The sequence below is a fragment of the Cygnus atratus genome, chromosome 2, assembly GCF_013377495.2.
Source record: "Cygnus atratus isolate AKBS03 ecotype Queensland, Australia chromosome 2, CAtr_DNAZoo_HiC_assembly, whole genome shotgun sequence".
In the NCBI taxonomy this organism is placed as follows: Eukaryota; Metazoa; Chordata; class Aves; order Anseriformes; family Anatidae; genus Cygnus; species Cygnus atratus.
In genome coordinates this window covers 501,109-526,186 of record NC_066363.1, presented here as the reverse complement: position 1 = coordinate 526,186, position 25,078 = coordinate 501,109, and the positions used below count along the sequence as shown (strand labels likewise).

General features: G+C 60.8%; 2 protein-coding genes across 3 annotated transcripts; one reads left to right on the top strand and one right to left on the bottom strand.

Moving 5' to 3' along the window:
* The first annotated feature begins 1,042 nt into the window (after positions 1-1,042).
* LOC118251872 (myb-related transcription factor, partner of profilin-like) lies at positions 1,043-7,273 on the top strand. Of its 2 annotated transcripts, none has more exons than XM_050708516.1 (4): positions 1,043-1,258; positions 3,247-3,645; positions 4,952-5,155; positions 5,652-7,273. In XM_050708516.1, exons 2-4 carry the CDS (start codon positions 3,258-3,260, stop codon positions 6,677-6,679), a joined length of 1,620 nt encoding a protein of 539 aa, XP_050564473.1. In that variant the 5' UTR covers positions 1,043-1,258; positions 3,247-3,257; the 3' UTR covers positions 6,680-7,273. The 2 variants fall into 2 exon arrangements, with proteins under 2 accessions (XP_050564473.1, XP_035410415.1); XM_035554522.2 differs by having other exon boundaries at positions 1,099-1,258; positions 3,011-3,645.
* A 1,551-nt stretch (positions 7,274-8,824) lies between these two features.
* LOC126913218 (zinc finger protein 282-like) lies at positions 8,825-24,751 on the bottom strand. The gene is given in 11 exon segments (XM_050709290.1): positions 8,825-9,557; positions 9,847-10,024; positions 10,148-10,258; positions 10,749-10,862; positions 10,995-11,121; positions 11,259-11,660; positions 12,592-12,869; positions 12,872-13,063; positions 20,356-20,457; positions 22,127-22,247; positions 24,740-24,751. Coding segments are annotated over 11 exon segments (2,370 nt in total).
* Positions 24,752-25,078: the final 327 nt, after the last annotated feature.

Here is a 25,078-nt window from a genome sequence, read left to right as displayed (position 1 = left end):
GGGCAGGACACACGAGAGGTGCCCACTGGGGTTCCCAGGGCAGGGGGCTCAAGGCGCCCATCGGGGTGCAGCGAGCAGGGTGGGCAATGGGCTCGGGGGGTGCGGGGGCAGCTGGCCCAGGCAGGATTCATTGGGGCGCACTGGTGGGGGGGGGGGGCCTGGAGTACCACAGGTGCCAGGGGTACCCCCAGGGGTGCACTGGGCAGGATGCACCTGGGTGACGTTGGGGTGCATGGGGTGTAAGGAGCACCCTTTGTGTTGCACGGGGTGGGGTGCAGGGTGCCCGTCGGGGTGCTACGTTCACCCAGGGGTACCTGTGGGGGTGCACAGGGCAGGGGGGGCACCCCTCGTGCTGCACGGGGCAGCGAGCACCACTGGGGGGCATGGGACAAGGTGCAGTGGGCAGGAAGCACGGGGAGGTGCCCATCTGGGAGTGTGGGGGGGGTGCCAGGGCCCCCCAGGGGTGCAGGGGCAGCGTGTGCTGGGGGACATCCATTGGGGTGCGTGGCACACGGGGGGGGGCAAGGGTCACAAGGGGGTGCACGGTCGGGGTACACTGGGAGGGTCATCGGGGTGCACAGCACGGTGGGGGGGGGGTGTGCAAACAGCAGCCTGGGGGGGAATGGGGGGGTCCCGGGATCCCGGGGGGGGCACGAAGATGCCCAAGGACCGGGGGGCAAGGGGCAGCCCGGGGGGGGCTCGGGGACAGGACGGACGGGTGGGACCCCACCGGCGTGCACAAGACCGGGGGTGTACAAGTGGGGGGGGGGATACCGGGAGGCGGGGGGGGGTCCTCGGTACCGGGATACCGGCACGGGGGGGGGGGGGGGGGGGGTTGGGAACCACCGCGCTGCCCAGCCCGGGGGGACGCACGGGAGCACGGTGCAGCACGGGGCTCACCCCCCTTCGACGCGAACCCCTTGCTGCCCGGTTCCTCCCCCAGGCCCCCCCCCCCCCCCGCCTCGGTCCCACCCCCGGTAACCCCCCCCCCCCCCCCCCCCAGAGGAACGTCTCGGCGGCACAACCGGCAGGGGGCGGCCAAGCAGCGGCTCGCCGGGCCCCCGCGCCGCGCCGCTCGGAGGCGGAGGAAATGAAGGCGAGTTCCGCCGAGGCGGGAGCCATTACCCGCCGCCGCCGGAGCTGAGCCTTTACCGACACCGGCCCCGACGTCGCTGCCCCCCTTCCCCCCCTTTCCCCGTTCCCCTTCCCCCCCCCCCCCCCCCCTCCCCTTCCCCATTGCAAGCCCGGCCCGGTACAGGTAGGCTCCGCCGTGCTGCCTTGCGGGGAGAAAACCTTGGGGGGGGGGGGGAAAAGCTTAAGGTTGGGGCCGGTGCCTGCCCCCGGGCCCCCCCCCACCCCGAAGGGGTGGGGGGGGGCCCGGGGGCAGGCACCGGCCCCGGCCCCTTTGTCCCCGGTGCCCGTCGGAAGCGCGAACAAAAGGCTCCCGGTGGAGGGCAGGGCGCCGGCTGTGCCCGGTAGCCCCCCCACCCCCAACCCCTCCGGCCCCGGGTGCTGCAGCCCCCCCCCCCCCCCCCCCGGGTTGTCCTCACCGCCCCCAGCCCGAGGGTGAGGCCTCGGCTGGGGGTGCGAGGGGCTGGAGGGGACCTGGGGGGGACCCAGGGGCTCTCGGTGGGCGCCCGAGTCCGTAGCAGGGCCCCGAGGTGCTCGATGTGGACGAGGCCTTGGCTGGGGCCTGTGTCCCCCCCCCCCCCCCTCCTCTCGGGGGCTGTCGTCGTGGTCCTGAGGTCTGCAGCCCGGCCACGGGATGCTCGGAGGCCAAGACCTTTGCTGAGGACCACGCCGTGGTCTGCAGGCAATTGCGGTGGCCAAGGTCTTCGCCGCGGGGACACGAGACCTGCACCATGGCCGGGGACCTCACCATGGTTTGCACGTGTTCGCCATCGTCTCAGGGCATTCGCCATGGCCAAGGTCTTCAAGGTTGCCCTGTAGCCCTTGCTGCAAGCCTGAGATGTTTGCCACAGCCAGGGTGTTCACCGTGGCCTTGAGGCACTCGCCATAGCTATGGTCTTTACCCCAGGGCTGTCACCAGGTGCTCTTCGGGGCCCTGAGGTGCTCACCGTGGCCATGGCCTTCGCTATTGTCTTTGCCATGGCCTTGAGGTGCTTCACATGGCCAAGGACTTTGCCGTAGCTCCAAGGCTCCCTTGATGGACCTGAGGGGTTCACCATGGCCAAGGCCTTTGCCAGGGCCCCGTGGTGCTCACTGAGGCCCTAAGGTTCTCACCACAGGCAAGATCAGTGCCAAGGCCTGCAGCATGGCCAAGGTCTTCACCGTGGCCTTGAGATGCTCACCATGGCCATAGCCTTCGCCACGGCCCCAACACCTGCTCTTTGGCCAAGGTCTTCACTGTGGCCCTGAAGCCCTGTCCTGAGTCCCTGGTGCTTTTGCCATGGCACTGGCCCTCACCACAGTGCTGAGGTGCTTGCCATCACCACGGTCCCCGTTGTGGACCTTAGTTGTTGCCCATGGCCAAGGCTCTCTCTGTGGCCCAGAAGCAATCGCTGTGGTGCTAAAGTTGTTGCTGTGGCTCCTGCCACAGCCCCGGGATGCTTGCCAAGGCCACATCCTGGAGGCACTTGCCGTGCATCCGAAGATGCTCACCATGGCCTTGACGTGCTCCCCATCGCCCTCAGCGCGGTGCTGAGGCCCTCCCTGTGGCCTTGAGGCACTCCCTGTTGCCCTGAGCGTGGCCCTGAGGGGCTGCTGGTTCCCCTCTGCGTGGCCCTGAGGCACTCGCCGTGGCCCTGAAGCCGTGCTGTGGCTAAGATGCTTGCTGTGGCCCCAAGGTGCTTGCCCATGTCATGGTCCCAGTGCACACACCATGACCACGAACCTCTCTGCGGTCCCCGTTGTAGCTGGCTGGGAGCCCCTGGGTGCCTTTGGTTGGAGAGGGCTGGGGGTCCCTGATGTCACCCCCCTGCCGTAGGGACCCTGTGGGGTGACGCACTGCCACCACCCACCGCTGCCCTTTCCTTTTCTCCCCTCCCAGGTGCTCTCGAGCTGGGGCGAGGGGATGAGGTGCCCCCCTGCCGCGTGGTGTGCCGAAGCGGCTCTTTAGATCCTCCCCGGCCCAAGCCTCCCCTGCCATGGATGCCTCGGGGGCTCTTGCTTCGGCTCCCTCCTCCGCGGCTCCCTCGGGCTCCCGCAGCCCCATGTTTCCCCCAGGAGCTGACAGAGAGGAGTGGGGACCGAGGTTCAATTGTGCCCCTTCCACCTCTGCTGCAGCCTCGCAGGCGATGCCAGCATCTGGCCGGAAGAGGAAGGCCAACTTCTCCAATGACGAGACCGAGACACTGGTCTGGAATGTGGTCCGGCATTTCAGCGCCCTGTATGGGTCTGAAGCCCTGCGGGCTCACCCCGTGCGGCGGAAGCAGCTCTGGACCCAAATCCAAAGCCGCGTCAACTTCCTGGGCTACACCGAGCGCTCCATCGACGACCTCAAGCACAAGTGGCGCGACCTGCGGTTGGACGTCAAGAAAAAGATCACCTCCAAGAAGCACCTGCCTATGAACCGCGCTGGCGGGCCGCTGCACAAGCCGCGCCTCACGCCCCTGGAGAAGATGGTGGCTTCCACCTTCTTGCAGGCCAGCCACGACTCGGAGCCCGAAATCATCTTGGACCCAGGTCAGTCGTGGTGGTTCTCTGGGGACAGGAGAGTTGGAGCGGCAGAGTCCTGTGCTGCAGCCCCGCCTGAGCTCTTCGAGTGCCGCCTGGCCTGGTAACCTCACCAGGCCGTGGTCCCCCCAGCTCCGGGCTCTGCTGAGCGTTTGTGCTCTGTGCTTGCCGGCACGGCGTGGATCGTGGAAGGAGACTTGTGGGTTTTGCTCTCGTACGCGGCTTGTGTCAGGATTACAGCGTGCAGCAGGGCTGTGGTCCTGTAATATCTGAGTAGCAAACCACCAGGGTTGAAAGCTGCGTACGCTGGGATTAAAAACCCACCATGGAAGTAACCTGGGATCAACAGGAGCGCGTCAAACTTTGTGGGAGTGGGTCTTTTTTTAAAATTTGATACAGTGTCTGGCCTTGCTGGATACCATCTCAAGGCTGGGATGGGATTTTATTTCCCCTGTTCTTTTCAGGGTTAGTGTCCCTCATGCTTAGCAGAGATCAGAGTCAGCAGGAGCAGCTGCTGCGGTACCGAACCGCGCTGTCCTCCCGCTGCACCTCGCACCTGCACCATGGTGCTGCGTGTGGCCGGGAGGAGCCTTCTCGATGGGGCTGAGCCTTTGAACCCTCCAGTTTCTGTAGAATACACCTGTGTCTTGGTCTCACGCAGGTTCTGCTTTTGCATAACGCCTGTTTCACTCCAATGGCCAGGAAGTGCTTGAGGGAAGGTGTTGGGAGTTAACTACCCGACATCGCTGCGCTTTGCGGTGGGGTTGGGCTGGGCCTGCAGGTAAACGCCAGCTGGGCTTTGTTACTGTCCAGGAGGCAAACAACCCCCCTGCCCTTTCATTTCCTGAAAGGGAACGTGTCCGCCTTCTTTGTACCCCCAAAGGACACCACAGGTAGTTGTTCCTGCTCCTTCCTCTGCTTTTCACCTTTCAGCTCGGCCCGTCGGGTGTCGGTGGGGGCGGGTGGGCAGCGTGGGTCTCGTTTCACTTCTGAAGCGGGCTCAGGCTGTCTCTGAACCAGATGCCATTATTGCAGAGCAAAGAAGCTCTGGGCTCAAGGCTGAAGTCCTGGGGGCTATTCAGGGGATGCCAACCCTCTGTGGGACTTGGGGGAAGCGATGAGCAGTTGTGCAGGTGTCCCTGCGGGAGGCACATCTGGGGCTTGGTGTGGCCGTGTCCCCCGTGCCGTGTCACTCCCCTGCACAGTACTCGGGGACCCTCCTCTGGGGGAGCCCCGGCCACTCGTAACGCCAGGACACATGAGTTGGCAGTGCCGTTGTCGCAGCAGCTGAGGCTGGATGTTCTCTGTCCCGCAGATCTGTTCTTCCCCGGCGCAACCAAACAGTCCTTCATGCACCTGCAGCCCGGCGTGAGCCACCCCAGCATCTACATCGACACCAACGGGCAGCCCTCATCCCTGCCCGACGTGGAGGGCTCCGCCGTGCCCCGGCTGGCGGTGCAGAGCCCGGACCCCTCGGTCATCTGCGAGTACAGCCGAGGGGAAGGGCAGAGCAGTTCGGGTAAGGCCGCTCCGGGGCTTTGTCAGGGGGAGGGAGGGTGCGGTGTGTGGACGGGGAAGCGCTGGAGGCCTGGTGGTAGAAGATGTGGTGGTGGTGGTCTGCACTGAGAGCATGGTCCCGGCACGGGGGGGCCCTCGGCACGGTGCTGGGGGTCCAGCCCTGAGCAGTCCCGTGGGTGCTGCTCGTTTGCCTCAAAGGGCTGCGGGTGCGTGCCTGTGAACCCGGAGCACAGTTTCACAACTGCCGAGGGCTGTTTGGTGGCACGAGGAGGAGGCAGATCCAAGTGGAGGCAAAGGCTGTGGCTTTCCCTGCGGCACGCAGTGGGACTGGGGAACTCGCTGGTGCAGGATATGGAGGGATAGGAGCCGTGCGAGGAGAGCTGGGCTGAGGGCTGGACAGACAGGGTGCGTCCGTGTGTCAGGAAGGGGTACGGGGACAACACAGAGCAGACGTGGCAGCGACCTGCGCTCACAGGAGGGCTTCTCTTCTCTTCCAGCCGAGTCGGGACCAGAACTGCGAACTCCGGACATGACAGCCATTTCCCCATCCCTGCGAAACGAGTCCCTCGTCTCCTACGCCTCCATGTCGGAGGAGGAGGAACGGGAAGGCCGGGAGGTGGAGAGGGGCCACGGAGGGGCCATGGGGCTGCAGCCTGGGCCCGAGGCCCCGATGTCCGCGGAGGAGGACATGAAACTGTCCCGCCAGGCCATGCTGATCCGCCGGTGCAGCTCCCAGGGCTCCGTCACTTCCCTGCCCGAGGACCCTCTCAACCCCGTGGACGCTCACTCGGACTGGGGACACGAGGGGGTGTCCGACCTGCCCCCCCTGGGCCGCTCGCTCGACTCCTCGCACCCCGAGGAGCAGGCGGGGGGCCCGGGCCCGGAGATGGGCGCTTTGCCCAGGGTACTGATGGGCCCCACCTGGGAGAAGCCGATGGAGGAGGAGCCGCCGGCACGCTCCCCGCTGCACGGCGCCCTGACTGAGGAGTCGCTGCCCTCCTCCGCCTCCCCCCCGGGGGACCCCCCTGCCGCCCCCGGCCCGGCCCGCGGCGGCGTGGGCTGCTCCCGCCTGCGGGAGGACCGCCGGGAGAGCTGGAGGACTAACATCCATCACCTGCTGGACCTGGAGGAGCAGTGGGACCAGCTGTACCACCAGGAGCTGGCCATGTGGCAGGAGGAGCGGGCCACGCAGCGCGAGGAGAGGGCCCGCGACCGCGAGCTCCAGTTCCGCCTGCTGGGCGTCCTGACGGACATCCGCGACGAGCTGCGCTACCTGCGCCAGGAGAGGGCCAGCGCCCGGCAGAGCCAGGCGCCGCCGGCCGAGCCCCGGCCGGACCCCAGCCCGCTCCTCGAGCAGCCCAAAGCCGAGCCCAGCTTCCCCGAGCCGCAGGCCGGGACCGCCGGCTGGGCAGAGACCGCCGTGCCCAGCCGAAGCCCCTTCGGGAACCGGGGCCGGGGCCGGCGCAGAGGGCGGCCGCGCGGCTCTGCCTCCAGACACAGACGGCTCTTCCTCACCAACAGCTAGGGCAGGCGGGGACGCTGTCCCGCGAAGGACGTGGTGTGCGTACAGCCCTCCCTCCCCGCGCGGGGCTCCGGGTGTGCGGTGGGTGCCTGGCCACGGACCGACGGGTGTGCTCACGGGGGAGCGGTGTGCGTGTGTCGCGGAGGCGTGCGCGAGCGCGCGGCCGTGAGCAAGGTTGGTGCCCGCCGTGCCGCCGTGCCCAGACCCCGTGAGCACGGGGGAGGTACGAGGGGACACGCGGGCAGCTGGCGCCGCGCGTGCCTGCGAGCCTGCCGTGTGCTGGGCGAGTTTGGAGCACGCTGGCCACGTGCGCAAGCCCGGGTCAGGAGGCGGCGATGCACACTCGTGTGCAAGGTGTGCGCACACACCCGGGAGGTGCCGGCGGCCGTGGCTGAGCCTCTGCTCCCGCGGGCAGCCCGGAGCGAGCGGCGGGAGGCGTGCATGCGCGGGTGCCAGCGGGGCGTGTGACAGCGCTAGTCGAGTAGGATTACTACCTTGGGGGGGTGGGGAGTTAGGAACACTTAGTCGCTGATGTGCGAACATTTTATGCAAATCATTTAATGACCTAATTTGCATATAACCCATAAACTTCTGTTTAAAAAAAAAAAAAAATCCCCCAAAAAACAGAAAATGCCGTCTCTGTGTGTGTGTGTGTGTGTGGACTCGGTGCTGGGGCGGGACCAGGGTGCGGCCGTGGCCCCCATCCCCGCCCCGAGCCTCCCCTGCGCGCTGCTGGGAGGCTGCCGGCCGCCGCTCGCTCGTGCCGGTGCCGCCGGGGCTGCTGTGTCATGCTGGTAATTCGCCGCCTGCCCACGGTGCCTCCCGGCTCTAATCCCCCACAGTGCCGGTGCGGTGCTGCCATGGCCCAGGGGGGGTCTGGGTGGTGCGGTGCTGCCGTGGCCTGGGGCGGGGGGGGGGGGGGGAGGCGGGATGCTCCCTTTTGCTGCGGTGGCAGCGGGGTCTGCGAGCCCACTGTGGGGTTGGGGGCCCCGGCAGCTCCAGCCCTGCGGAGCCGCGCTCCTGTGGCTGCAGCCCACGTCGGGGTGCCAGCCCAAACCGTCCTCGCTGGGCTGACGTCGCCGCGTGCGTGGCTGGTAGCAGGAGCTGCAGCCCTTGCTGGGTGACCTGGGTCCAACTGGGCCTCCCCGCCCCCCCCCCAGGGTGGCCAGGTCCCCTTTGGGGAGGGGGACAACAAGCAGCTGGAGGCATGAGTTGGGTGCTGGGCACCGCAGGCCGGGAGCATTTTATTTTGCAGCAACGTGATTCAGAAATACATGGGGGGGGGGGGGGGGGGGGGTGATGCGGGGAGAGGTGGGCTCCGGTCTCCGTGCAAAGCCCAGGGCTCGATCCCCAGGGAAGGCTTTGCTGCAAAATGGTGCCCAGGAGTTCAGTGAAAACGCAAGAAAAACAATAAATGCTGGAATTTGGTGAGAACTGCTAGAAACAGCTTTACAAGGCAGGCGTCCCTCCTGGGCCGGGGCTGCTGCTGGCCCTGGGGATCCCCCCGTGGCCACAGGAGCAGCTCCCGTGCACGGCTGGTGTGCGCGCACACAGGTCCCACGTGCGTGCATGTCACACTCAGCCCTGCCTCTGGCTCTGGAGGTGATGCTGCCACCCTCCTGGGGGCTGGGGGGGGGGGGCTCCGTGGGGGACAGGGACAGCGGGGACCCCGCGGGGCTGGGGCGAAGGCGCTGCAGCCCAGCACAACTTTATTCCGCGTTGCATCGTCCATACAAAACGACACCCCAAGCACTGTACAGAGCGGGACGGCGCGGGGAGTAAAAATAAGCAGCGGGGGCTTGGAGGGAGGGGGCAGAGCAGCAGGCGGGGACGGCGGCGGGGGGGCAGCGGCGGGGTGGGGGGGGAGGCATGGCAGGCAGCAGCTCCCGTCCATCATCCCCAGATTGTCTGGCGGGGGCGAGCGGCAGGGGGGCTGACGAGAGTCCCTCCGTGGTGGGGCTGGGGGGGGGCGGGGGGAGACCCCTCCCCACATGCGGGGCAGGTCGCGCCACTGCCTGCACCGCCCCCCCTCCGGCCGGGCGCCCAGATTTGGTACAAAGCTCCGTGGCCGGTGCGTGGCCCCCCCCCCCCCCCCCCCCCCCCCCCAAGTCCCGGGGAAGGGGGCATCAGTCCGCGGCGGGGCGTCCCCTAGTCCCCGGGGGGCAATCCGGGGGGTGGCAGCGGCGGGGGTCCCGCTTCGGCCCCGTGCACGCGCTGGTGGTCCTTGAGGGACTCCTTGTAGCGGAAGCTGCGGCCGCAAGCCGGGCACTGGTAGGGCCGCTCGCCCGTGTGGATGCGCTGGTGCTTGAGCAGGTTCTGCTTGCGGATGAAGCTCTTGCCGCAGGCGGCGCAGACGAAGGGCCGCTCGCCCGTGTGCAGCCGCTGGTGGTTCTGCAGGTGCTCCTTGCGGCTGTAGCACTTGCCGCACTCGGCGCACTTGTAGGGCCGCTCGCCGCGGTGGATCATCTGGTGCCGCACCAGCCCCGAGTGGCAGTTGAAGCTCTTGCCGCACTCGGCGCAGGGGTAAGGGCGCTCGGCCGCGTGGCTCCGCTGGTGGATCCGCAGGCTCTTCTTCCCGCTGAAGCTCTTCCCGCACTCGGCGCAGCCGTGAGGGCGCTCCTCGGACGGTGCCGCCGCAGCCGGGACCCCCCCGGGCTCAGCCCCCGGCCCCGGCTCCGCACCCAGGGCTTTGCCCAGTCTGTGCTGTGCGGGCAGGGCTCCCCCGGCCACCGCTGCCTGTCCCTCGGGGCTCCCGAAGCCCGAGCCCGGGAAGAGCAGCTCCGCGGAGGCACCCGGCAGCACCTCCTCTGGGGGCTCGGCGCGGGGACACCGCTCCTCCGTCTTCACCATCAGCCCCTCGCCGGCTGCAGGGGGAAAAAGGCTGCGGTCAGCAGCTGCCGGGGACCGGGGACGGCCCCGAGCTGGGGGGCAGCACCCGCAGCCTGACCCGGAGCTGTGGGGACGATGTGGTCCCTGGTGCCTCCCCGCCTGACCCCGCGCACCCTAACACATCTTTCAGCCAGAGCCCGGCATGGCCGGGGCACAGGCACGGCCCATGACCCACATCGCTAGGAGCAGGGGCTCTGCCACCCCTGGCACCCGATTGGGGTCTCCCCAGGGCAAGCACCAGCATGGACATGGTCTGCAGCGGCCGTGGGGAAGAGCAGGACCCGCACAGTTCCTGCTGGGCTGAGAACCCCCCCCAGCCCAGGCTCAGGCATCGCTCACCGGGGCCGGGACCGGTCAGGATTTCCCTCTCCGGCAGCTCCCAGGGCTCCCTGACGCACGGCTCTTCCTCCTGCTTGATCCACGACAAGAAGTCGTGCGCCGTGATCAAGGCGTCAGCACCTGCGGGGAAGGAAGGGAAGGGGACTCAGGGCCGCATCCTGCACAGGGTGGACCCAGGAGGCAACCGCTCCGAAAGGCACCGCGCACCCGGCTGGCGCGTCCCAAGGGGGGTGCCGGCCTCACCTGCACAGGGGTCCGCGGGCATCCCCCGGTCCTCCCCGAACTGCTGCTCCCCCACGAACGCCACCTCCTGCTTGATCCGGGACAGGATGTCGGAGGTGGAGATCAGCGGCTCTGTTCACAAGGAGAGACTTGGCGGTGCCGGGTGGCAGCCACCCAGCGCGGCCCCGCTCCTTGCCGGGGCGCTGGGAACGGCTGCGGGGTGGGGACCCCCCTGCTCCGGCCACGCAGAGTGTCCCTGTCCCACAGCGGTGACAGGGCCTCGAACACCCCTGGGGGAGCTGTCAGGATGGGTGACCACAGGACATCCCCTGGGGACGGGTGGCCATGGGACATCCCCTGGGGATGGGTGACCTGGGGACCGGTGACCACGGGACATCCCCTGGGGACAGGTGACCAAGGATATCCCACGGAGATGGGTGACCACGGGACATCCCGCAGGGATGGGTGACCATGGCACGGCCTGTGTGGACAGGTGACGGCCGCACAGCCCAATAGGGACGGGACTTAGGGGACGTGCACCCTAAATGCGGGAGGGAGGGAGCGGGGCCGGAGCAGAGCCGGGCGCTGCCGTCACGAGGAGCTGCCCGAGCCGATGCCTCACCCGCGCAGGCGTCCGCCGGCAGCTCCCGCGGCTCCAGGTCCCTCTGCTCGGGGACGCAGGGCACCTCCCCGCGCTCCAGCCGGGGCTGCGCGTCGCTCCTGGCCAGGGCTGCGTCTGCTCGGGGGGAGACAGCGCGGGGTCGCGACGGCGGCCGAGCCCTCCCCGTCACCGCGTGGACGTGGGGCCGGGGAGAGACGGTGCCGAACGCCCCTGGCCGCCGGGAAAGGGGCAAAAAGGGATGTTTACCCAGGGAGATCAAAGACTCATAGTTCTCCTTCACCAGGTTATTGTACAGCTCCTTCTGCCACTCCTCCAAATTCTTCCACTCCTCCGCCGAGAAGTAGACGGCAATGTCAACAAACGTCACCGGCACCTGCAGGGACAGGCCGCGGGCAGCTCAGCAGCGCCTGTCCCCGTCCCTTCGACGTCCCGGCCGTGGGGACTTGCGTAGACCCAGAGACAGCCCCAAAGGGCTCCCGGGCCCCCCGTGCCCACCCCGGCCCTGCCCACCTTGGGCACCTCGCCCCGGGGGCCAGGGGGCAGGCGCAGCACCCAGAAGTTCCTGTTCTTCAGCAGGTTCTCCACGTTCTCCAGGCGCCGCTGCAGCAGCCCGTACTCCTGGATGAGGGTGCCCAGCACGGCCCACTTGCTCTCCAGCTGGTTGCCGAACTCCATGGCGGTTTTCTCGCAGTCCAGGAGCTTCTTCTCGGCCGTGCCGGAGCGGCCCTCCAGGCTGAGCAGGCGGGTGGCCAGGAGGTCGATCTTCCTCTCCATCGCCTGCACCGTGGCCACCACGGTCCAGAGCGAGGCCTCGGCGGAGTGCAGCTGCGCCTCCCGCACGTGCGCCCGCTCGGGCAGCAGCGGCGGCTGCAGCGGCATCAGGTGGGGGGGCTCCACGTTCCACTCCTGCACCTGCACGGGGAGGCGCGGGCTGGGCAGGGGGCACGCAGGGTGCTGCCCCCCCACCTCCCAGACCCCGCGGGTACCCCCGTGCCGTGCCCAGGTCCCGCAGGTTGCCGCGCGGCCACCGAGTCAGCGCCGGTCATCGTCCCCGTGGGACGGCAGCCAGCTGCAGGAGGTCACCGCGCCGTGCTGGCAGCCCCCCAGCTGTGCCGCTGGGGTGAAGCAGGGCCCCTCCCGACCCCTGACCCTTTTTTTGGGGATTTTCTGGATGTGCTTGGGTGGGAGCCTCCCTTGGGCTGAGGAAGGAGCAGGGTGGGCAGGGAGCAGCAGGGCCACGGCGGGGCCACCGGAGCATCCCGGGTCAGCGGGGCACGGGGACATCCCGGGGCTGGAGCCCGCAGAGGAGCATCCTGGGGACACGGGAGCATCGCGGGGACAGCGGGGCATCCGAGAGGAACGTGGGCATCCCGGACCAGGGTGCAGGGGGACATCCCGGGGCAGGGGGACCCGAGGACATCCCGGGAAGGGCACCGGGGCCATGCCGGGGGGGACATGGGGAGATCCAGGTGGGACACGGGGCCATCCAGGTGGGCCACGGGGACACTCTGGGGGGGCGCGGGGCCATCTCGAGGGGGACACGGGGCTATCCCGGGAGGGACACGGGGACACTCGAGGGGTGCGCGGGGGCATCTCGAGGGGGCCACGGGGCCACTCGGGGCCATCCCGGGGGGGTCGCGGGGCTCCGCTCCCTGGCCCGAGCGCCTTCCAGGGGCACCCGGGACGGGGAACCGGGGCCGGAGCGGGCCCCGTCGGGGAGCGCCCCAGCAGCGCGGGCGGGGCGGCTCCGCCTCCGGGCCGGGGCCGGGGCCGGGACCGGGGCCGGGCTCGGCGGGGGGAGCCCCGGGCCGGGCCGGGCCGGGCCGGGCCGGGCCGCGCTTACCTGGGCGGGCGCCCACTCGGCCATGGCCCCGCGGAGCTGGGCCGGGCCCCGGCGGCTGGGGCCGGGCCGCGGCGGGGAGAGCGCGCTGCCGAGCGGGGCCGCGGGGCCGCCCGCCGCCGCGCCGGGGCCGGGGCCGCTGCCGGGGCCGCTGCCGGGGCCGCTGTCGGTGGCTGCGCGCTGCGGGCCGGGCCCCGCCGCCCCGCCGAGGAGCCAGGGGCAGCCGGGGAATTGCATCCGCCTCGCCGGTGCTTGGCGGGCGCGGGCGGGGGGAGCGGCGAGGAGCGAGGAGCACTGCCGCCTACCGGCCCGGCACCGGCACCGGGAGCGGCACCGGGAGCGGCACCGGGGCCCCGCGGAGAGGCTTCTTCCCCCCGCGGGACGCTGCTGGCCCGGGGCGCTCGGCGGGGCCTCCCCGTGCGGGACGGGGGGACAAGGGGGACAAGGGGAACAGGAGGAGACAAGGAGGGGGGACCTGAGGGGACAAGGAGGACAAGGGGAACGAGGAGGGGGACCAGGAGGACAAGGAGGGACAAGGGGGACAAGGAGGGGGACAAGGAGGGGGACAAGGGGGACCAGAGAGGACAAGGGGGACAAGAGGGACAAGGAGGGGGACAAGGGGGACCAGAGGGGACAAGGAGGACAAGGGGAACAAGGGGGGGGACCAGGAGGACAAGGAGGGACAAAGGGGACAAGGAGGGGGGGAAGGGGGACCAGAGAGGACAAGGGGGACAAGGGACACCAGAGAGGACAAGGAGAGGGACCAGGGAGACCATGAGGACAAGGAGGATGAGGGGGGAAAAGGAGGACATGGGGGAGAAGGGGACAGGGGGCAGAAGGTGGGCAAGGGGGACTGGGAGGACAAGGAGGGGACAAGGGGAACAAGGTGGGGGAACAAGGGGGACCAGGAGGACGGGACAAGGGAGGGAAAAGAGAATGGGGGGGATAAAAGGTGGACAAGGGGGACCAGGAGGATGGGGGGAGGGGGAACAAGGGACGTTTGAAGAGCCCAGCATGGCCACACAGGAGCCTGAGCAGCCATTTCGCTTGAGGACGCGGTTGTTCATCCCGTCCCCTCCAGTGCAGCATCACCCAGCCAGAATGACCAAAATCCCCCCAAAAAAACACAGCACACCAGCCCCACCAGCTGATGTGGGGAGAGCCCAGCAGCTGCCTCCCCCCAGACAGAAGGGCTGTGGCCCCTCAGGGTGCTGAGCATCACCCGCACCCAACATTTTGTTGCATTTTTTTTCTAATTTAAAAATTCAGCGGATGTTGTGTGCAGCTCTTGGGGTCACAAGTGCGAGGAACGTCACCGCTGTCCCCTTACGTGGCACTGGTGAGACCGCAGCTCTCACCAGCAGCCAGAAAGGAGGACGCAGGGAGGAAGGTGTCCGTCTGTTTTCTCAGTGACAGGACATGAGGGAACATGCTCAAGTTGCTCCAGGGGATGGTTACGTAGGATTTTGGGCAGAATTTCTTCATGGAGAGGGTGACCAACGGGAGTGTGGGAACGGGCTGCCCAGGGAGGTGGTGGAGTCCCCATCCCTGGGGGCATTTAAGAGACAAGTGGACGTGGCACTGAGGGACATGGGGCTGGGACTGGGTAGGCCAGGTTGGTGGTTGGACTTAATCACAGAACCACCGAAATCAAGATCTCTAGAAAGACTTCTCCAGGGCAAACTGACAGGGCTCTCAGGCACCTCTGTTCCCTGTATGGGTGCCAGCTGCAGCCGGTGGGCTCCAAAAAGTGTTCCTTGGACCCCGGGGGCAGACAGTGCAGGGCGCAGCACCAGGGGTGGGTGGCTTGGTGCACCCAGCGTCCCGGGCTGTGCCGTGCCCAGGGCAGCAGGCTCTCGTTTAGCTTCTTGTCACAGAATCCCAGCCTGGCTGGAGCTGGAGGCCCCCCTGGGTCACTGTGGTCGTAGCCATGCTCCAGCAGCCCCCGGAGCTGGTGCCCAGCCCCACGGGCAGGCGCTGCTGGAGCTGTGCAGGGAGCAGCCCCCAGCCCCTCTCGGGGCAGCCTGGGCCAGGGCTCCAGCACCCGCCCAGCACGGACGTGCTGCTGGGGGGCAGGGGGAGCCTCCCGGGCTCCAGGCTGGGCCCGGGGCCGCTGGGCCTGGCCCTGGGCACCGCTGGGCAGAGCCCGGCTCCGGCCTCTTGGCACCTCCCTGCGGGTGCTGCCGGCCACGGCCGGGATCCCCCGGAGCCTCCTCTGCTCCAGGCTGAGCAGCCCCAGCTCTCCCGGCCTCTCCTCACAGCAGAGGGGCTCCGGGCCCTGCGGCATCTTCCTGGCCCCGCACCGGGCTCTCCCCAGCGCGTCCAGCTCCCTCTTGGGCCACGGGCCCAGCACCGGACCCCGCACCCCAGGGGTGTCTCACCAGCACGGGCAGAGGGGCAGGGTCCCCTCCCTCCACCTGCTGGCAGTGCTCGGCCCCAGGCAGCCCGGGGCTCCCTCAGCCTTCCTTGCCCAAGGGCCCATCGCTGCCTCCTGGTCACCTCGGTGCCACCAGGATCCCAGGACATAACTTGCTAAGACCCCAATTTCTGCACAGGCACGGAATTAAAAGTGATGCTGTGGCTGTTCCCCATCTGTGATTTGGGACAAGGTCGTGCCCCAGAGTGGGGGGTGCTCGGGGCTGGGACCAGCCCCTGGATCCCCTGTGAGCTTTGCCTGTTCCAGGGACGGCAGCCCCAGAGCTGCTGAGGACCTAGGGTTGCCTGGAGGTGGCCACAAGCTCCAGGTCTCCCTCAGCCAGAAGTGGCACCTTGGTATTTAAAGATCTCTATCAAGTTGTTGCCTTCTGGGAGTTTATCCAGATGATTCTAGGTAGGTAAACAGGGGGATAGGAGCAGAGCAGCTGGTATCATCTATCTGGTCTCGTGGAAAGCATTTGACCCTGTCCCCCGTTATATCCTTGTCTCTAAACTGGAGAGACACGGATGTGATGGGTGGAGCGCTCGGTGGGTAAGGAATTGGCTGGGTGGTGGCACTCCAGGAGTTGTGGTCAACGGCTCCATGTCCAGGTGGAGACTGAGCAACGAGTGGTGTCCTTGGGGGTTGGTACTGGGACCAGAGCTGTTTGACATCTCTGTCGGTGACATGGACAGTGAAATTGAGGCACCCTCAGCAAGTTTGCAGTTGACACAGTGAGGGTGGTGGGCCTGGCGCAGGCTGCCCCCAGGAGCTGTGGGTGCCCCATCCCTGGCAGTGCCCAAGGCCAGGCTGGATGGGGCTGGGGGCAGCCGGGGCTGGGGGCAGGGGGCCCTGGGCATGGCAGGGGGTGGAATTAGATAATATTTAAAGTCTCTTCCAACCCAAACCATTCTATGATTCTGAGCCAATGTAAACTCTCTGCACCTGCAGCATCTTGTGGCACGTCAGTCACTGGTGTATCCAAACACTGCATTAAGAACCTTCTGTTGGCTTTGAAGCCCCCACTTACTGCTTTAGTTTGATGTCTCCCAAGTCTGGAAGTGGGCAAGGCAGGGGATGACCGATCCCTCGTTACCCTTCCTGCACCACTCATGTATCACACCTCTCCTCATGTGCTCTTTTCCAAGTGGAAGAGCCCGCACACAGCAGTAATTCACTGTACGGAAACCATTCCGTGCTGTGCTGTCCTGGGCACCCTCCTCTGGGCAGGTTGGGAGGGGACACCGGCTGTGATTTACACGTGAGGCAAAAAGAAATCATAGAAACTGGGTGTAATGAATTAGGTAAGCCCGAAACCACACAAAAGCAGATGGAATTTTCTTCACTCAGAGGGCGGTGAGGCACTGGCACAGGTTGCCCAGAGAGGTTGTGGATGCCCCATCCCTGGAGGTGTTCAAGGCCAGGCTGGATGGGGCCTTGGCCAACCTGATCTGGTGGGAGGTGTCCCTTCCCTTGGCAGGGGTTTGGAACTAAATGTTCTCTGAGGTCCCTTCCAACCCGAGCCATTCTATGATTCTATGAATTTATTGGGAAATGGGTTCCTTTTTTGACTGGTTTTACTATAAAGCCACGTCGAGAACAGAAGATGATCCCTTCCCTGAAAGTCCTCGCACAAGACCTCAGCCTCATTTGCACCCACCCACACCATGCAAGGCACCCAACTCACAAGATGAGACTCTGCATCTGGAGACATAAGTGAAGAGACAGATGAGTGCAGAAGAAACTGTAAGAAGAAATAATCCTTTATCAACATTAATCATGAAATGCCAGACATCTTGTAATTTGTGAACTGGACAGAGCAGAACAGGAAAGGACTCTTTAGAGCATGACCCATAAAGGACAATTACAACAGAAAAGGCAGAAGAGCCTCACGTGCTACATCCTGATCTTGCTTCTACTGGTTAGGAGAAATTAAAAGAGTTTAAAACTAAAAAATGATTTAGTCATGAATGTGCTTCTGTCACTGTTACCCCTGACAAGGTGTTAGGTGTTACTTAGCATGGCAAGTTTTACATTTTCAGACTGACTTTTAATAAATAAATAAATAAATAATAATAATAAAAAAAAAAGCTAAAGGGAATGAGTTGGAAATTCTCTTTAAAGAATACCCAACTCGTTAAGGATCTGGCTTTTTTTCCTTCTGGCTGCACAAACCCGACAGTTTACACAGTCACTTGTATTTCCTGACGAACCTTATTTCTCAAGGCAAGCACACTGATTCTCAGCTTAGGTTTCTTATTCAATAACACTGTCTATGAAAAACTCCTACTCTCCCTGCTATGAGAATCAGGACAGTTTGTTCCGCAGCAGGTCAAACTCCACAACTGGAGAATTAAAACAAAACCTCCCAGAGAGGAAACAGCAACATGTTGAGCAATTCTAGCACACAATCTGTGCTTAATCGTTATAGGTGTAAGCCTGGTCTCAATCAAGGCAAGATTCTTACCAGCATCAGTGGAGCCAGCAGCAGCGTACACTGGAAACAAACCCAATAAAAGTTATCTTTTTTAAAAAACTGAGTCCTTACATTAACATCTCTGTGCTTTTTATATCCTAAGCAGAGAGTACTTCACCACAGCAGTGCAGTGACACTCAGAAGGCACCTGGAAGAAGCTGCATTTCTCTTCGCACGTGCTTCACATTTCAGGTCGGAGGGAGGGACGTTAGGCGCAATCCACCTGCCTCAAAGCCCTTCTGCTTTCAGAGGAAAGAAAACTTCCACAAAGGTTTTCACAAAACCATAAATACAAAGACTCCCACTTCCTGCTGCTTCTGTCACTCCTTTATCAGGACACAAACAAGTCATTCCGACACAACAGCCACCTGACTCTGAATTTCCCCTATGATCCTGAACTTTTGTTCTTCAAGTGAGACCATGAAGACTTTGTGCAGCAATCACAGCTCCTCCAGCTACTTGTGTTCACCCTCACTGTGCCCAATGCTAACCTGGAGAGCTAACTTTCTGATGCTTCTCACATGGGAGACATCCAGTTTTATTAAGCAAAGATGCTGAAGGGGTTTGGTAATGTTAAACTCAGCACTTTGGGCAAGTGAGATTTTACACACCGTCACTATTTTGGATCACCCCACTGGCTGCGTGGCTTTCCACCTCTAACTCCATTTAATGTCTCCACTTAAACCTCTAAACAAGGCGATTATTTTTATTTCAATGCTTACAAAAATCTCCAATGTAAGTGACCATCTGTGCCTGGTCTTCCCCTGGGACGGGTGCTCCTCAGCCCCATGCGTGCAGCACAGGGGGTAGGAAGGTCTTAACACTGAGGATTTTCATTCAGCAGCTCCTGAACAAACAGCTGTAGGAGTGTGACAAGCCAAATTCAGCCCTGCTGTTCCAGGTGCTCTTTGTTTCACAGAAGGAACGAGTTCTGCTAAGATGGTGCTTTACAGGAGCGGCCTCACTGCAAAGAATCCTCATTCAGGAGCACACAGCATACCGGTAGCTACTAAGGCATTAAGTTGCGTGGGAGAAGGATAAAAGAAATGCTATCCCCAGGGTAAATTTTAAGAAGAAAATAACGAGAAGTGAGTGATAAAAGAGTTCTCTGCAAGCTACTCCTGCTTTTGGGATGGGCAGGGATCCCCTGGGGCCACGAGTACTCCCTTAACCTCCTTCAGAACTTACCAAGCTCCATCCCAGCCCCAGTTGTTTCTTGGTCTGCTGTTCCTCAAGGGAAGCCAAGGACATCAACTTCATTCACAGCCTCAGTGCAGAACACGTGCTTTGAACAGGAGGCAACCCTACCTTTTTGACCCTTGCACTCAACTGGAATAAGGAAAAATGCTGAGCATCACCAGCCTACGGAGAGATGTGAGGTGTATAAACCCCGTCTCCACAGGACTCCCTTCCTGTCTGCTAATCCTGTCTCTAGCTGAAGCCACTGCCTCTTTTTGGCTTCCGGGGAAGAGCGTTTTCACCTGTACTTCACACTTACATTAAGAACATACCTGCGTGCCCTGCCAGAATCTCAGAAATGAAACTGGCATCTCCTGCACCGTGAATAAATGTTTGAAACAACTGATTCTGGTTATTTCCATGCAACAGCGCCTTCACTGCCACTGTTACTGTCCTATCACTGTGTTGTGTGTGTGTGTGTAACACCAAACCCATACATTCACTTTAATCTGAGCTCCTAAGCTCTCAGAAGCTCCATTTTCTGCTTACAACTCTGCAGACAATCCTGTTCTGATCGTATCTTCGGTCTTCTCGAACATGAAAACCCCCAGCAATTTTCTGCTTAAATACAGCCATTTTCTAGCACAGGCTGCTTTGTGCATCGGAATATTCTTTTAATAATGCTTTCAGTACCGTCAACGCTGCTGTGTATAACTCCCCCTCCCAGATATGAATCATCTAGCCACCGATTAAAATCAGCTCCTAATCAATGCCTCTTCGGCTGGCACCAACCAGATGCCTGCCATGCTTGGGTTTAATTCGGTTTAATCAAACTGTCTCATCCTAAGCCTTCCCCTGTAATTGATACATGACTAGAAGCCAATCCTCTGGTGGATTATTTGGTAACAATGGAAAATCTATCCCAGGGAAGCTTTTGGCACACCAATTACAGGGCTATGTTGTGAGTTCGCAAGTGATTCTGGGTTTCTCTGTAAAACTTTGATCACTCGCTGTACACTTGTAAGGCCTCTCTCCTGTGTGAGTTCTCTGGTGTCGGATCAGATCCGCGTGGCGACCAAAGCTTTTCCTGCAGTCTGTGCGTATGTATGACAATACCTGATTCTTTCTGGTGTGAATCTGCTTTTGTTTTAACAGTCCTATTTTCAGTTTAAAAGTCTTCTGACATTCTGCACATGCATACAGCCTCTCTCCTGTCTGGGTTTCCTGGTAAAGAAGGATCTCTTTGAATTCATCAGGCTCTCCTCTCCCAGGAGGGCTGTTACCTCTTCTGCTTCCTGTTGTTCGATTTGCCTGACCTGCTCCCGAATTGCGATGGCTCTCGGATGTTACCCCCATGTCTGAAACTTGGCAAGTCGAGTCTTGGGATCCTCCTGAACACGATCCAAACAGCTCTGTATTTCCTGATCTCTGTGCATGAGTCTGCATCTCGGAGTTGATCGCAGCAGCACCACAGCCTGGAACAAAAAGCTTCCAAACCTTCCCTTCACCTGATGTGATCTAATACGAATTTCCAAAGAAAAAACCTCCTTATTTATTGTGAGTAATCTGTACAAACAGAACAAGTTTGGGATAAAAAATGCAGGAACACATTAGAAACCCCCTCCTTCTGATCCTAGAAGCCCATGCTTAATATGTTGCCAGTTTAATCTTTGGCTCGTCTGACGCCATCACGCACCTGTGCTGAGACTTGCAGGAATTTCTCTTTCCTCAAAACTCCGCTGCTCCTTGACACCCAGCACTACCCTCAGCCGGATATCGATGTTGGGAACAGGACAGTCTGCACAGGGAACATAGGGAAATAATAACCACCATTTCCCTGTTCTGACACCTCCCCCAACCCCCCAGTTACAAAGGTATTGCCTAACCTACTTTAATTCCCAACGTAGGCAAAGGGTAAGTTGCACAAAGACCAGCGCTGGGGATGGCTTCATGTCAGGCTATTCACTTTCAGTCTCTAAGCCCTGTACTTCATCTCTGCCCTTTTTGTAACATGACTCATCTCCATTAATTTGCATGAAAAATACTGCCTTTTGCCTTCTCAAAAAGCAACATTTTGGGCCCAAGAACTAGAAGCAAACACTCCGTGATACTGTTTTCTAGCAAAAGCCTGCATAACCCACTGTCCAAACACACCGCCCTCTTTTGCTCTGGAGACAAGACCAAAGAGCAGGTAACTGCAAATTACTGCCACAGCTGCTCTGGCATATAGGATGAGTAGGAAGCAGAGGCGGCAGTATTTGTCTTCCAATTCTTAAAATATTCTAAAAATGGTAGCTAAAAAGTTGAAAAGTCAAGTGTTCAGAAGTGGAAGGTCTTGAATTGATACAGCTGTGCAAGTGTAATTCGTATTTAATATGAATAAAAATGATTCATGTCACTACTTTCCCCCAGGTAATTCTTTCTCATGCAGAGCAAGGCACATGCTTCTTTAACAGAGCAGAGCTGTACAAAAAATAGAGGCTGCTGTCTGCACTCTAGCTCTTCTACTGTAAAAAATAGAAGATATGTAAAGAATAAAAAAGTGGAATTACACCATCTCATTATTTCATGGATTTTCAGATTTGAAAGTGCAGAAATAGCAACAGAATGAGGTTAGGCTAAATCAGCACTTCTCCAACAGAACTGTCACAAAGCGGAAAGTAGAGTAAGCAACAGCTGAGGCTTCTCGGGTTCACAGCAATTCTGTTTCTGCAGCCTGGAGGACAAGTAAAAGCACATTTAGCCCATAATTACAGCCAGGTTCATTCTTCTATTAATCCAAGGAATCAGGTGAAAACTGAGGAACCAGAGAGGGGCTCACACCTTCACATTTAGAAAGCAATGATTTGAAACAAATATAGATGGGCACTTAACACTGACTGGTAAGACTCCGTTTTCTGGGGCATCATTCATGTTATTCAATTACTTCTGCACCAAAATAGTTCAATATTCTTTAGTGAATCACAACAAACAATATACATGGGGTTTGGAGATGATGGAAAAACTCACAACCTGACTATGATGGACAAGTCCACAGGATTCACGCTGCCGTGTGTCATTCCAGCTCCTTAGCTCGTGTGTTTAAAGCTTTTCTATTCTCCTTTGCTCTTTGACAGGTAGCACATGCCTCAACTAAGGCACTGTCAGAGCTCAAGCCCCTCTGCCAGGGAAGACCCCGTCACTCTATCCTGTCACTCGATCCATGTCACAGACATCACCTACATGCACAGATCGAGTATCTAGCGACAACAGAGCGCGGGGTGGGCAGCAGACCCGGAGGCATTAGAAAAGCGACTGTCCTTCAGTCTGTAAAGATTGTGGAGCTTATCCTCCCTCACAGATTCAGAAGCACCTAAAGATTAATCCACAAAAAAAAAAAAAAAGGATTTGAGGAGTGATTGGTAGACAAGAGACAGGCCAGATACAGCACAGACCTCTCTGCCTTCTGCAAGAAATGGAAAACTAACCTTTACCCAAAGTAGTTAAGGATTTGTAATTCTCCTTTATCACTTTCTTGTAAAGCTCTTTCTGCCAGTCTTCCAGGTTCTTCCCCTCATGTGCTGCCGCATTATCAGATGTCCCAGGGACCTAAAACAGAAAGTGTTCAATACTCAATGCCAGCAGTATATTGTACACCCTCGAAAGCCTCTTTGCTCACACCAGCAGTTTGTTTTTAACAAGCAGTCATCAGCCAACTGTTTCTAGCAGTGCCCTCATTACGTATAACCAGCGTATTACCTGAGGAATTTATATGCGAATCTTCTAGTGTTATCTCTACACATAGCTCAGAAGCAGTAAAATGATTTTAAAATAATGTGACTCAGTGATTTTCTAAAACAACCAGGACAAAAATTAATCACAAAAAATGTGGTCAGTGAACTTGAAACTCCAGTCAACTTGAAACTTGAACTTGAAACTCCAGTCACTGAATTAATGAAAAAAAAAAAAAAAAAAAAAAGAAAATACTTCAGAGTGTATTTTAACTGAGGCAATGCCACAGTCCATCAGATGTGGCTCTAAGAGTTTTTCCCCTGCTAATAAAACTTAAAAGTTAATGCAAACAAAAAAATTAAGCGCCATGAATACTAAGAGATGATTCCTACATTGTTTGCAAAAATGTATTGAAGGTGAAATGTTAAAAATGTTGTTTTTCCATTCATTTCTTTTAACTTAGCGAGATATTTCTTTGAGGTGAATGGTGCTGCATGCAGTTCCTATCGCTATGGCCAGAACCCAAACACGGGATCTGTGCAGTCACAGTGAGAAGGAGCTTACACTTTGCCTTCACACATGTTGCATACATGTCTGCGTTTGTATACAAACACGGGCTGTGCATGTACGTTATCTGTACATGGTATCTATCGAGCACCACGTTTGTACATGATTGCCTTTGAACGCTCTGTTTTGCCTTTCAACGTGATGCACATCTCACCGGTTTTGACACCTGCAGCGTGCTCCGTGTTTACACCCAGCTGCTCACTCTGCTGCCAGGAGGAATCGCGGGGCCAGTCAGGTTTCAGTGGTGAGGCCGCACCTCGAGTGCTGTGTTCAGCTTTGGGCCCCTCGCTACAAGAAGGACATGGAGGTGCTCAAGCGAGTCCAGAGAAGGGCAACGAAGCTGGTGAGGGGTCTGGAGAACAAGTCTTACGAGGAGCGGCTGAGGGAGCTGGGGTTGTTCAGTCTGGAGAAGAGGAGGCTCAGGGGAGACCTCATCGCTCTCTACAGGTACCTTAAAGGAGGCTGTAGAGAGGTGGGGTTGGTCTGTTCTCCCACGTGCCTGGTGACAGGACGAGGGGGAACGGGCTAAAGTTGCGCCAGGGGAGGTTTAGGTTGGATATTAGGAAGAACTTCTTTACCGAAAGGGTTGTTGGGCATTGGAATGGGCTGCCCAGGGAAATGGTCGAGTCGCCATCCCTGGAGGTCTTTTAAAAGACATTTAGATGTAGAGCGTAGTGATATGGTTTAGTGGGGGACTTGTTAGCGTTAGGTCAGAGGTTGGACTGGGTGGTCTTGGAGGTCTCTTCCCACCTAGACGGTTCTGGGGTTCTGTGATTCTGTGACACTTTGCTGCCCGCTGGGTGACGACCCAAAGCGAACACACAGGGCAGAAGGCTGAGCAGGGGCTGAGCAGGGGCTGAGCCTTTGCCTCAGCCCCACGCACCTGCGCTGCAGGCACCAAGCCCCTGCCGAACCGACCCAGCGGCTGCGAAGGAAATTTCTGTCAGCACAGCGCTGCAGACGCGCGGCTGCGGGCGCTGAGCCCCCCCACAGCACGAAAGGGGGATGAGGCCGCCATCTTGCCCCGCCCCGCCCCCCGGCCGCAGCCAATCCGGCCTCAGGCGCGCAGAGCGCCGCCGCGCCCCCCCTCGCCATTGGCCGGCCGCCTCTTTGCCCCCGCCCTCCCATTGGGCGCGCGCGCGGCCTGGCCACAGCCAATGGACGCCGGCACGTGCGGCGCGGCCCCCCTGCGATTGGCCGGCGAAGCGAGGGGAGGCCTGTGATTGGAGGAGGAGGGCGTGGCTCCAGGGGAAGGAAGCGGGCGTGGCGGGAACGCGGTCTCCCGTTGCCAATAGCAACGGCGGGGAGCGGCGGGAACCTGAGGGGAGCGGGGCGGGCGGGGGGGGGGGGGGGGGGCCAGGACCCGGCGGCACCGGGGCAGCGACCGTGACACCGGCATCGGGGGAGGCGCCACCTCCCGCCTCAGCTCTTCTCCCTTCCCCGGGGAACGAGGCGCGGGGCTCTCCCGATACTGTAAATTTGACAAAAACGCACGTTTCCAGCCAAAATAAGCCAAATCCACGCGTTTCAGCCTCAATCTGACGTAGCCCGTAACGACTGGCGGCGAGCAAGCCCTGCACCAACACGGGCTGCCGCTGCCTTTGTCCCCACCCGACGCCACCAAGCTATACCCCAGGCCCCCCGTCACCGAGGGGCACATCTCCCTAACAGCACTGCCCCCGGAGAAACACCAACAGCGAGCAAAAATAAAATTGTTGGGGGAAAACATTGAGCAAACGGCTAGTATTTAGCTTTTCTGTTTTCATGGGACGCAGAAAACTGTACAAACGACCACAGCAGACCTGTAGCGACATGGCGAAGTACAGCGGAAAAGAACTTTAAGGCTACGCAAAATGAGAACCGCACTCCAGGCCCCCCAGTCATTCTGCATCGCCTCGTCCAGGCCAGCCCCAGCCCGCAGGAGCCCTCCCTCGGGGTGCAGCAGCATGGAGTCCCCAAACCATGCTCTCAGGAGGGCACATGCTGCCCACAGGCTATGTGATCCGGCTGCTGCTTGCTGGAGAGGCAGCCACGGGGTCAACGCTTCCTTTCTCAAAGGTTTTCACACACGTGGGGTGATCCCTCACACATTTTCAGATGCTTAGTGAACCAGCAGTAACTTGAACTCATGTTTACACCAG